The 12,824-nt window shown below is 36.6% G+C and overlaps 1 protein-coding gene across 3 annotated transcripts in view; it reads right to left on the bottom strand.

Moving 5' to 3' along the window:
- CCDC171 (coiled-coil domain containing 171) overlaps positions 1-12,824 on the bottom strand; it is a 300,691-nt gene that overhangs the window by 176,322 nt on the left and 111,545 nt on the right. For all 3 annotated transcript variants that reach the window (XM_048223031.2, XM_057313447.1, XM_026506501.4), the window contains one exon: positions 11,840-12,028. In XM_048223031.2, coding sequence (XP_048078988.1) covers positions 11,840-12,028 — 189 coding nt within the window. The remainder of the gene's footprint in view (positions 1-11,839; positions 12,029-12,824) is intronic.

Below are 12,824 nucleotides of genomic sequence, written 5' to 3'. Positions count from 1 at the left end.
AAGAAAGGAATAACTGCAACTCTACAAATAGAAAAGCTGTCACTTTCTGCAAGGTAGGAGGTGTGCAGAGAAGTGAATCCGAGGGATATATGGGAAAATAAACTGCAGGCAGAGGGAGCCTCCCTCAGCCAGCTACCGAAAAATGATAGAGCAGCAGAGCGCAAAAATCAGGACTTTTAGACTAAGTCAGCTCTGGAGAGGAACGTTCCTGCCTGAAAGGTGATCAGGAGGGGAAGAGAGGCAGAATCCATTGCTATATGAGCAGGGGCCCAACAAGTGGCAGAACCAGGGAGAGCCCCCTTTCTCCCCTGGGAGGTATGGCACCGCAGGTCTCTGCAGGGTTTGGAGACTCCAAAGAGGGTAGTGTGCCTGCGATAGAAATGCTCAGTCACAGGCTAGGTGAGCACAGAGCGCAGCTGCCGACTATGGAGACAGGAGTGATTGACTGTTTTTCCCTGAGGGTGCCCTAAGGAGTGGGGCCCCCAGCTCTTAGCTCCTCCGGGGCCAGACATTGGGAAGCCACCATTTTCATTCTCAACCTTGAACTGCGCAGAAAGCCTTCAGGGAACAAAAGCCACATAGAGCAATCCTGAGCCACTAACTTAGCCTGGCCCCTGGCAAGGGCGGTGCAAACCTGGGCGGGGGGGAATACACTTGAGAATCAAAGCAACAGGCCCCTCCCCCAAGAAGATCAGCAAGAACTGGCTAAGACCAAGTTTACCCATTAGACATAACTATAAAACTCCTGTGCTAGGAGAAAATAGTATATAGAATTCATGGGGGTTTTTCCCCACGATTCTTTAGTCTTTCCATTTTAATTTGTTTTCTCTTTTTCAACCAATTTCTTATTTTATCAACTCTTTTTTTAAGTCTTTTTTAATTTTCATTTTTACAGTTACATTCTATCCTATTCAGTTTTATTTTTGCGTATACGTAAATTTTTATTTCTTTACAATTTTGGAATGCAGTTTCTTGTAACAGACCAAAATACACCAAGAATCTAGTGTATGGCTCTATTCTCTCCACTTGTTTGATCATGTTCATTTTTTTCTTCTTCTTTTTTTTGATTAAAGTCTTTTTTAATTTTCATCTTTACAATTACATTCTATCCTTTCAATGTATTTAATTTTATTTTTTTATATATATAAATTTTTATTTCTTTACAATTTGGGGCTGTAGTTTCTTCTAACAAACAGACCAAAATACACCCTGGATATAGTGTATGGCTCTGTTCTGTTCACCTGTCTGTTTATATTCCTTTTTCTTTTTTTTTTTTTTTTTGTCATTTAATTTTCATTTTTACAGTTACATTCTGTCCTTTCATTGTATTTAAGTTTATTTTTGTATATATATGTTTTTCTTTCTTTACACCTTTTTGTTTCTTTACACAAACAGACCAAAATAGACACAGGATCCAGTGTATTACTCTGTTCTGTTCACCTGTCTGATTATATTCTCTTTTTCTCTCTCTCTCTCTTTTTTTTTTTTTTTTTTTCAGTTTTAGGGATCTTCTGATTTGTTTAGTGTATATTTCTCTGGGGCTGTTGTCGCCATTTTAGTATTTTGTTCTCTCGTTCATCTGTCCTTCTCTGGACAGAATGACAAGATGGAAAAACTCAGCTCAAAAAAGAGAATAAGAGGCAGTACCGACTGCCAGGGACCTAATCAGTATGGATATACGTAAGATGTCAGAACTAGGGTTCAGAATAACGATTATAAAGATACTAGCTAGGCTTGAAAAAAGCACAGGAGACACTAGAGAAGCCCTTTCTGGAGAAATAAAAGACCTAAAATCTAATCAATTCAAAATCAAAAAAGCTATTAATGAGATGCAATAAAAAATGGAGGCTCTAACAGCTAGGATAAATGAGGCACAAGAGAGAATTAGTGATATAGAAGTCAAGATGATGGAGAATGAAGAAGCTGAGAAACAGAGAGATAAACAACTACTGGATCACGAGGAGAAAATTCCAGAGATAAGTGATACCATAAAGAGAAACAGTATTAGAATAATTGAGTCCCAGAAGAAGAGGAAAAAGAGAGAGAGAAAGAGAGAGGGGCAGAAGGTATATTAGAGCAAATTATAGTGGAGAACTTCCCTAGTCTGGGGAAGGAAACAGGCATTCAAGGCCAGGAGGCACAGAGAACCCCCCTTAAATCAATAAAAATAGGTCAACACCCTGACATATAATAGTGAAACTTGCAAATCTCAGAGACCAAGAGAAAATCCTGAAAGCAGTTCAGGACAAGAGGTCCATAATCTACAAGTGTAGAAACATCAGACTGGCAGCAGACTTATCCACAGAGACCTGGCAGGCCAGAAAGGACTGGATTCAGGGCATTAAATGGGAAAAATATGCAGCCAAGAATATTGTATCCAGCAGGATGTCATTCAAAACAGAAAGGGAGTTAAAAGTTTCCAGGACAAACAAACTAAAAGAATTTGTGATCACTAAATGAGCCCTGCAAGAAATAGTAAAGGGGATCCTTTAAGCGAAGAGAGAGCCCAAAAGTAACATAGACCAGAAAGGAACAGAGACAATATACAGAAAAAGAGACTTTACAGGCAATACAATGGCACCAGATTCTCATCTTTTAATAGTTACTCTGAATGTAAATGGGCTAAACGCCCCAATCAAAAGACACAGCGTATCAGATTGGATAAAAAACAAAGTCCAGGGCGCCTAGGTGGCGCAGTCATTGGGCGTCTGCCTTCGGCTCAGGGTGTGATCCCGGTGCTCTGGGATCGAGCCCCACATCAGGCTCCTCCGCTAGGAGCCTGCTTCTTCCTCTCCCACTCCCCCTGCTTGTGTTCCCTCTCTCACTGGCTGTCTCTCTGTCAAATAAATAAATAAAATCTTTAAAAAAAAAAAAAAAGTCCAGATTTCGAGCTGTGATCACAAAGACAGCATGGTACTGGCACAAAAACAGACAAATAGACCAATGGTACAGAATAGAGAACCCAGAAATGGACCTTTGGCTCTTTGGGCAACTAATCTTTGATAAAGCAGGAAAAAACATCCAGTGGAAAAAAGACAGTCTCTTCAATAAATGGTGCTGGGAAAATTGGACAGCTACATGCAAAAGAATGAAACTTGATCACTCTTTCACACCATACACAAAGATAAACTCCAAATGGATGAAAGACCTCAACGTGAGACAGGAATCCATCAAAATCCTAGAGGAGAACATAGGCAGCAACCTCTATGACATCTGCCAAAGCAACCTTTTTCATGACACATCTGCAAAGGCAAGAGAAACAAAAGATAAAATGAACTTGTGGGACTTCATCAAGATAAAAAGCTTCTGCACAGCCAAGGAAACAGTCAAAAAAACTAAGAGGCAGCCCACGGAATGGGAGAAGATATTTGCAAATGATGCTACAGATAAAAGACTGGTATCCAAGATCTACAAAGAACTTCTCAAACTCAATACACGAGAAACAAATAAATCAAAAAATGGGCAGAAGATATGAACAGACACTTTTCCAATGAAGACATACAAATGGCTAACAGACACATGAGAAATTGTTCAAAATCATTAGCCATCAGGGAAATTCAAATCAAAACCACACTAAGATACCACCTCACGCCAGTTAGAATGGCAAAAATTGACAAGGCAAGAAACAAAAATTGGTGGAAAGGATGTGGAGAAAGGGGAGCCCTCCTACATTGTTGGTGGGAATGCAAGTTGGTACAGCCACTCTGGAAAACAGTGTGGAGGTCCCTTAAACAGTTAAAAATTGAGCTACCCTATGACCCAGCCACTGCACTACTGGGTATTTACCCCAAAGATACAGACGTAGTGAAGAGAAGGGCCATATGCACCCCAATGTTCATAGCAGCATTGTCCACAATAGCTAAATCGTGGAAGGAGCCAAGATGCCCTTCAACAGATGACTGGATTAAGAAGTTGTGTTCCATATATACAATGGAATATTACTCAGCTATCAGAAAGAACGATTTCTCAACATTTGCTGCAACATGGACGGCACTGGAGGAGATAATGCTAAGTGAAATAAGTCAAGCAGAGAAAGACAATTATCATATGGTTTCTCTCATCTATGGAACATAAGAACTAGGAAGATCAGTAGGGGAAGAAAGGGGGGATAAACAGAAGGGGGAATGAAGCATGAGAGACTATGGACTCTGAGAAACAAACTGAGGGCTTCAGAGGGGAGGGGGGTGGGGGAATGGGATAGACCGATGATGGGTAGTAAGGAGGGCACGTATTGCATGGTGCACTGGGTGTTATACGCAACTAATGAACCATCAAACTTTAATCAAAAACCAGGGATGTACTGTATGGTGACTAACATAATATAATAAAAAAACATTAAAAAAAAAAAAAAACCAAGTCCCATCAATACACTGTCTGCAAGAGACTCATTTTAGACCCAAAGAGACCTCCAGATTGAGAGTGAGGGGGGTGGAAAACCATTTATCATGCTAATGGGCATCAAAAGAAAGCTGGGGTAGCAATCCTTATATCAGACAAATTAGATTTTAAACCAAAGACTGTAATAAAAGATAAGGAAGGACACTGTATCATAATTAAAGTGTCTATCCAACAAGAAGATCTAGCAATTGTAAATATGTATCCCCCTAACATAGGAGCAGCCAATTAATAACAAAATCAAAGAAACACATCCATAATAATACAACAATAGTAGAGAGATTTAACACCCCACTCACCCTTGGGTGGTTCAACATTCACAAATCAATAAATGTGATACCACTACATTAATAGCCAGAGGAATGTGGAAAAAGAAAACCAAAGCTGGTGGTGATTCCAGACTTCAAAGTCTATTACAAAACTATAATCATCAATATAGTATGGTACTGGCACAAAAACAGACACATAGATCAATGGAACAGAATACAGAACCCAGAAATGGACCCTCAGCTCAATGGTCCACTAATCTTTGACAAAACAGGAAAGAATATCCAATGGAAAAAAGACAGTCTCTTCAACAAATGGTGTTGGGAAAATTGGACAGCCACATGCAGAAGAGTGAAACTGGACCATTTCCTATACCTTACACAAAAATAGACTCAAAATGGATGAAAGACCTAAATGTAGGACAGGAATCCAACAAAATCCTAGAGGAGCACACAGGCAGCAACCTCTTCAACCTCGGCCGCAGCAACTTCTGGCTAGACATGTCTCCAAAGGCACGGGAAACAGAGGTAAAAATGAACTACTGGGACTTCACCAAGATAAAAAGCTTTTGCACAGCAAAGGAAACAGTCGACCAAAAGACAACAGACAGAATGGGAGAAGATACTTGCAAATGTCTTGTCAGATAAAGGGCTAGTATCCAAAATCTATCAAGAACTTATCAAACTCAACACCCAAAGAACAAATAATCCAGTCAAGAAATGGGCAGAAGACATGAACAGACATTTCTCCAAAGACGACATCCAAATGGCCAGCAGACATATGAAAAAATGCTCAACATCACTTGGCATCAGGGAAACACAAATCAAAACCACAATGAGATACCACCTCACACCAGTCAGAATGGCTAAAATTAACAAGTCAGGAAACAACAGATGTTGGCAAGGATGCAGAGAAAAAGGAACCCTCTTACACCATTGGTGGGGATGCAAGCTGGTGCAGCCACTCTGGAAAACAGTATGGAGGTTCTTCAAAACCTTGAAAATAGAGCTACCCTACAACCCAGCAATTGCACTACTAGGTATTTACTTCAAAGATACAAATGTAGTGATCCGAAGGGGCATGTGCACCCCAATGTTTATAGCAGCAATGTCCACAATAGCCAAACTATGGAAAGAGCCCAGATGTCCATCGACAGATGAATGGATAAAGAAGATGTGGTGTACACACACACACATACACACACACACACACACACACACACACACACACACACACAGTGGAATACTACTCAGCCATCAAAAAATGAAATCTTGTCATTTGCAACAATGTGGATGGAACTGAAGGGTATTACGCTAAGCAAAATAAGTCAATCAGAGAAAGACAATTATCATATGATCTCATTCATATGTGGAATTTAAGAAACAGAGGATCATAGGGGAAGGGAGGAAAAAACAAAATGATGAAATCAGAGAGGGAGACAAACCATAAGAGACTCTTAATCATAGGACACAAACTGAGGGTATGCTGGGGGGAGGTAGGTGGGGGGATGGGGTAACTAGATGATGGACATTAAGGAGGGCACATGATGTAATGAGCACTGGGTGTTATATAAGACTAATGAATCACTGACCTTTACTTCTGAAACTAATAATACATTATATGTTAATTAATTGAATTAAATTTTAAAAAAGGAAAAAGAAAAAAAGGAATAAAAGTAAATTCATAACATTGATAGAATAGTTTGCAATCAGGAAGAGTGGTACCTTTGGTTTTGTTCTTTTTTCTCAGGACTGCTTTGGCTAATGTGGTCTTTTGTGTTTCCATACAAATTTTAGGATTGTTTCTTCTATTTCTGTGAAGAATTCCTTTGGTATTTTGATGCACTGAATGGCTTTTGAGTGGTACAGCCATTTTAACAATATGAAATCTTCCAGTCCATGAACACAGGATGTCTTTCCATTTGTTTGTGTCTTCGATTTCTTTGAGCAAAGTATTACAGTTTTCATTGCACAGATCTTTCACTCCTTTGGTAAACTTTATTCCTAAGTTGTTTTGTTTTGTTTTTTGTAAATGGGACAGTTTTACTTCTTTTTCCAATATTTCATGATTTCTGTTAGTTGACTTTTTAACCTGCCACTTTACTGAAATCACTGATTAATCCCAACAGTTTTTTGATTAGCTCTTTAAAGTGTTCTATATATAAGGTCTTATCAGCAAGCCACAGTCATAACAGTATGATACTGGCACAAAAATAGACACATAGACCAATGGAACAGAATAAAGAGCCCAGAATTAAATCCCGGTATATACGGTCAACTAATACTGGACAAGAGAGCCAAAAACACCTAATGGGTAAAAGATATTCTCTTCAAATGGTGATGGGAAAACAGGAGGAACACATGCACAACAATAAAATTGGACCCCTAAGTCACACAACCCACAAAATTAACTGAAAATGGATCAAACACTTAAATATAACACCTGATATCAAAAAACTCCTAGAAGATAGGAAAGAAGTTCATTGATACTTAGCAATGATCTTTTGTCAAAAGCACAAACAACAAAAGCAAAAATCAACAAATAAGACTACATCAAACTCAAAAGCTTCTGCGCAGCAAAAGAAACTAACAAAATGAAAAGGCAGCCTACCAAATGGGAAACAATTTTTGCAAATCATATATCAGATAACGGGTTAAGATGCAAAATACATAAAGAACTAACACAACTTCATAATGAAAAAACAACCCCATTTTTTAAATGGGCAAGAGAACTAAATAGACATTTTTCCAAGAGGACATCAAAATCGTCAACAAGAACATGAGCAGATGCTCAACATCACTAATAATCAGGGAAATGCAAATAAAAACCACACTGAGATATCACCTCACACCTGCTGGAAGGGCTATCATCAAGAAGACAAGAGACAACAGGTGCTGGCGAGTATGTGAGAATGTAAATTAGTCCAACCACTATGGAAAACAATATGGAGGTCACTCAAAAACTTGAAAATACACCTACCATACATTCCAGAACTCCACTTCTGGGAATATACTCAAAGGAAATGAAAACAGGAATTCGATGAGATATATGTACCCCCATGTATAGTACCGCAGCACTATTTACAATAGTCACGATATGAAAACAACCAAATGCCTATCACCAGGTGAATGGATAAAAAAGATGTGGTATATACACACAATGAAATATTATTCAGCCATGAGAAAGGAGGATATCCTATCATTTGCAAAAACCTTGAGCATGGAGATGGACCTTGAGCACATTATGCTAAATGGGATAAGCCAGACAAGGAGATGTACTAAATGTATCACTTGAACATGCTAAAAAACAAAAAAACAGAAAGTAAAATGGTAGTTACCAGGGGATGGAGGATTGAAATGGGGGGGTTAAATTGATGTTGTTTAAGGGTACAAACTTTTATGAGTACTAAAACAGCCATGGAGATTAAATGCACAGTTTATTGAAGACAGACAATAATGTTGTACTATAAGTATGCGATGTGATAGATACCGTTACAATGGCAACCATATTGTAATATATAAATGTATCAAAATAATACAATGTACACCTAAAATTTACACAGTGTCACATGTTAAATTTATCCACTAAAAAAAACTGATAGGAAATGAAGGAAGTTGGAAGAGTCACACTCCCTGATTTCAAGGCTTACTAAAAACCTACAAAAATCAAATCAGTATAGTATTAATGAATAGACACATAAATAAATGGAATGTTATTGAGTTGAGAACTCAGAAATAGACTTACACAAATACAGCAAACTGATTTTGACAAAGTACAAAGGCAATTCAATAGAGACCTTTCTCTCTAATTAATCTTTGAACAAATAGTGCTGGATTAACTGAATATCCATATAAAAAAAATGGACATCTACCCATACTTCACATCTTCACAAAAATTTACTGAAAATGAATCATAGACCTATTTGTAAAACCTAAAACTACAAAAATATAAAAGAAAAAATAAGAAATCTTGGTGATCTTGCACTAAGCCAAGAGTTCTTAGATACAACACTAAAAGCATAACCCATAAAAGAAAAATAATTGATAAGATGGACTTTATAAAAATGTAAAACATTTTCTCTGCAAAAGTACTTTTAAGTAAATGGGAGAAAATACCTGCAAATCACCTGACAAATGGCTTCTGTTCAGAATATATAAACAACTCTCAAAATTCAGCTACAGGGAAACAAGAAATCCAATTAAAAAGTGGGCAAAAGATATGAACAGATAATTTACCCAAGAATATACACAGATGGCAAATAAGCATATGAAAAAAACATTTAAAGTTATTATTCATTAGGGAAAATGGAAATTAAAACCACAACCACTCCTCGCCTAGTAGAATATCTAAAAAGGAAAAAAAATAATGAAACCACATACTGGCACAGATGCAGAGCAGTTAGAACTCCCTTACATTGCTAGTGGGAACTCAAAATGGTATAGCCCCTGGGGAAAACAGTTTCATAGTTTGTTTTTTTTATCCCATAACCGTTTATATAACATATAGATATGTATTTACTACGTAACCCAGAAATCACACACTACATATTTATCCAAGAGAAATGAAAATTTATGATCATACAACAACCTATCCATGATAGGTTTATTAGTCAGAATTGCTAGAAAATAAAAACAACCCAAAGACCCATCAGCAAGTATAAACAAACAGTGGTACATCCATACAATGGAATATAACTTAGCCGTAAAAATGAGTGAACTACTGATATATGCAATGACATGAATAATTTCCAAACATATTTTGCTAAGTGAAAAAAAGTCAGACCCAAAAGGCTACATACTGTATGACTTCATTTATATGACATCTGGAAAAGGCAAAACTTTAGGGTTACCCAACAAACCTATGGTTCTTATATATGGTCAGTTGTTTTTGTTTTGTTTTGTTTTGTTTTCACAAAGGGACCAAGGCTATTCAATGAGGAAAGTAAAGTCGTGAACAATGATGTGGGAACAATAAATAGAGGTGGAAAATGAACCTCAGCTTCTACCTAACATTAAATACAAAAATTAATTTGAGATGGATCATAGACCCCATCATAAAAGCTAAAACTTTAAAACTTCTAGAAGAAACCGTAGATTATCTGCACAACTTTGGAGTACAGAAACATTGCTTACCACATAAACATAAATACTCAAAAAGGATTTATAGGTTGGACTTCATCAACATCTTAAAACTTGTGATCATCAAAAGAAATATGACATGAAAAGACAAGTGAGATATTGGAACTTGCGATGCACATGTATAAGAAAGGATTTATATCCAGAATATCTAAAGAACTCTCACAAATCAATAACAAAAGCACAAACAATCCCAATATTTTAATGGGCAAATACCTGAAGAGACATTTCACAAAAGAAGACATATGAATGACCAATAAGAACATGAAAAGTGCTGAACATTATCAATCACCAAGAAAATATGAATTACAACCACAATGAAAAACCTTTTAAAACAACTAGAATGGCTAAAATTTTAAAGACTGACAATACCAAATGTTGCAGAGGATGAAGAACAATAGAAACTTTCATATATTGGTGGTGGAAATATAAAATGATACAACCATTTTGGAAAAAACTTCGATACTTTTTTTTACAAATATACACCTATCCTGTGACCTAGCAACTGAACTCTTAACCAAGAGAAATGAAAACCCTATGTCAACAAAATACTTCTACAATAATATTTGTTGCAGTTTTATTTACAACAGCCAAAAACTGGAAACAACTGAAATATCCATCAACCCACAATCTATCAAATTGTGGTGTCATTATAAAATAGAATACTACTTGACCATAAAAAAGAATGAATTACTAACATACACAACAACATGGATGAGTATCAAAAAAAATATTTTGAGTGAAATAAGCCAACCACCAAACACTACGTACTGAATGATTCCAGTGAGAGGAAACTCAAGAGCAAGTGAAAGTAATCTATGATGATAGGATCAGAACACTGGTTGCCTATTGAGTGGAAACTGGAAGAGGGAACAGAAGAATTCTCTGGGGTAATGAAATACTAAGTTTAAAGTGGGATATGGTTACAAGGGTCTTTGCATTGATCAAAACATCAAACTGTACACTTAAGATCTGTTCACTGTATGTCAATGCTACCTCTAAATAAAATATAATAAATTGGTTACGTCTTTTACTTCAGTAGTAGAAAATGCAGACCATATCACAGGGCACCATGCAACACCGAACATATGGCTACTTTTAGAGAGTATTAATTCATTTAAATTCATAGAGGAAGGCATAAATTCACATAGGGCCCTTATTTTGGGAAAGCAGAATGGTGTTATTTTAAGCGATCTGAAACTGTTTATTGACAAACAAAAATAATATGGATTCTTTTTTTTAATTAAACATGCCAATATAAGTATGAACCAATATAAGTATGGACCAAGTAAAGAGGTTAAATACTGAGTCAGGTTCCTAAGCATCTTACCTTGGGAAGACATGAACTATTATTAAAGTCAATACCAAAAAAAAGTATACACTATCATTGTGTTATTCCTGATTGGGCAGGGATGACAGTTAACAATATTAATTATGATGACAACAATTTGTATAGGAAAAAACATAGTCACGTTAACTACGATAACTTCTGTTCTCAATCAAACCCAACATGGAAGACACGATACATCCTACAGTCAATTATTTGGCTATGGGGTCTACAACTGTAACTCAAGTTCTTATACAGTGTTAGGAGGTATAACAAATTTCAACCCTAAATGAATTAAAGTGATGGTTCACATAGGAACCCCTACAAACGGAATAAACTGAATAACAGGGTATCACACTTAACTGATAACATTTTACCAAATCTCTTAACCTTTATTTTCAAAATAAATAAAGGAAATACAATTTTAGCATTTAATTGATCAGTGAGGTCTAGGATGTTTTAACCAGAAACCTATCTACTTCCCAACTTAAGTACAGGACAATCCTTAACACACATGCAGGCTCACACGCACGCGTGCATACCCATTTGTGAGTATGTGTGTGTGTTTGCATGATTACATGCATGTGTGCGTAACAAGTTCTATGTGGTTCTCAAAAAGTTCTAAACTGATTTGGCATTGGTACTCAAAGAATACACTCGAAACAGCAAAAGACTGAGCAGCCTATTGTTAAGGCTTCTTACAGAAGCAGTGTACCTGTGCCCTCCTCTGCACCTCCAAGAGGAGCTCCGAGTACTGCAGCTCCAGCTCCTTCTTTTGTTTGTGCCAGCAGCTCTCCTGGGCTTTGATCTGCTCAGCCACTTTGTTAAAGGTGTCTTCCTGGGTCTGCTGCAGTTCTCTCATCGTATCAGACTTGTTTTTACAGATGTACTCCAGGTGACTTATCTAAATGGGGACACACAACAGAGAATGAGCTATGCTCTCAAAATATGCCTTCGTAGCACCTCCCCAAACACCATCCAAAATCTTCTACTATGTTTCATCCCTTACATTCACATAAAATTTTTAAGTTAAAATGAAAAAAAAAAGAAAGAAATAGAAATTGGTAGGACAAATGATATTTTAGGAAAAAATGGTGTCATTTGTACGTATGTGTGCTTAGATGACAAATCATTTTTCTCTTTCTAATAAAGTTACTCATTCTATAATGAGAAAATTAAGAAGAATATTTTTACTTCTAGAACCAAAGCTCAAGCTATTCATGTATCTCAATAGGAAATGAAGTATTTCAATGAGATTTATAAATCTATATTTTACATATAATAAAACAATGTTACAACCATTTTTTATCTCACGTTCAAAACACTGGAAAGAAAATCATCATCTAACGTGTATGGCAATTAATGATGTTTTGAAACTATGAAAAACTATTAAAACATAATACCATCTCAGAGGGTTCAAACATGTACTCATTTTAATTCTCAGTAATTTTCAAACCCATTATACACACATTCACAATCATGAACAGCATCTGCGCTTCTCACAATTTATTCCCTCATTTCCTTTATCCTACTTCTCAGTGCCTAAGGTTCTGTTTGCCAATCGAACCAAGGTAAAATGTTCTCACTGTAAAATTGGGCCAAGATGCTGTTTCATTAGTTCAACAGATTGGGGAGAAAAAAAAAAAAAAAAACTTAGGTAACAGTTTTTTTCTTCATGTCGCATAAAAGCAAATGCCATG

Source organism: Ursus arctos, unplaced genomic scaffold (assembly GCF_023065955.2).
Source record: "Ursus arctos isolate Adak ecotype North America unplaced genomic scaffold, UrsArc2.0 scaffold_18, whole genome shotgun sequence".
NCBI classification, from domain to species: domain Eukaryota; kingdom Metazoa; phylum Chordata; class Mammalia; order Carnivora; family Ursidae; genus Ursus; species Ursus arctos.
This window is presented reverse-complemented; position numbering and strand designations above follow the sequence as displayed.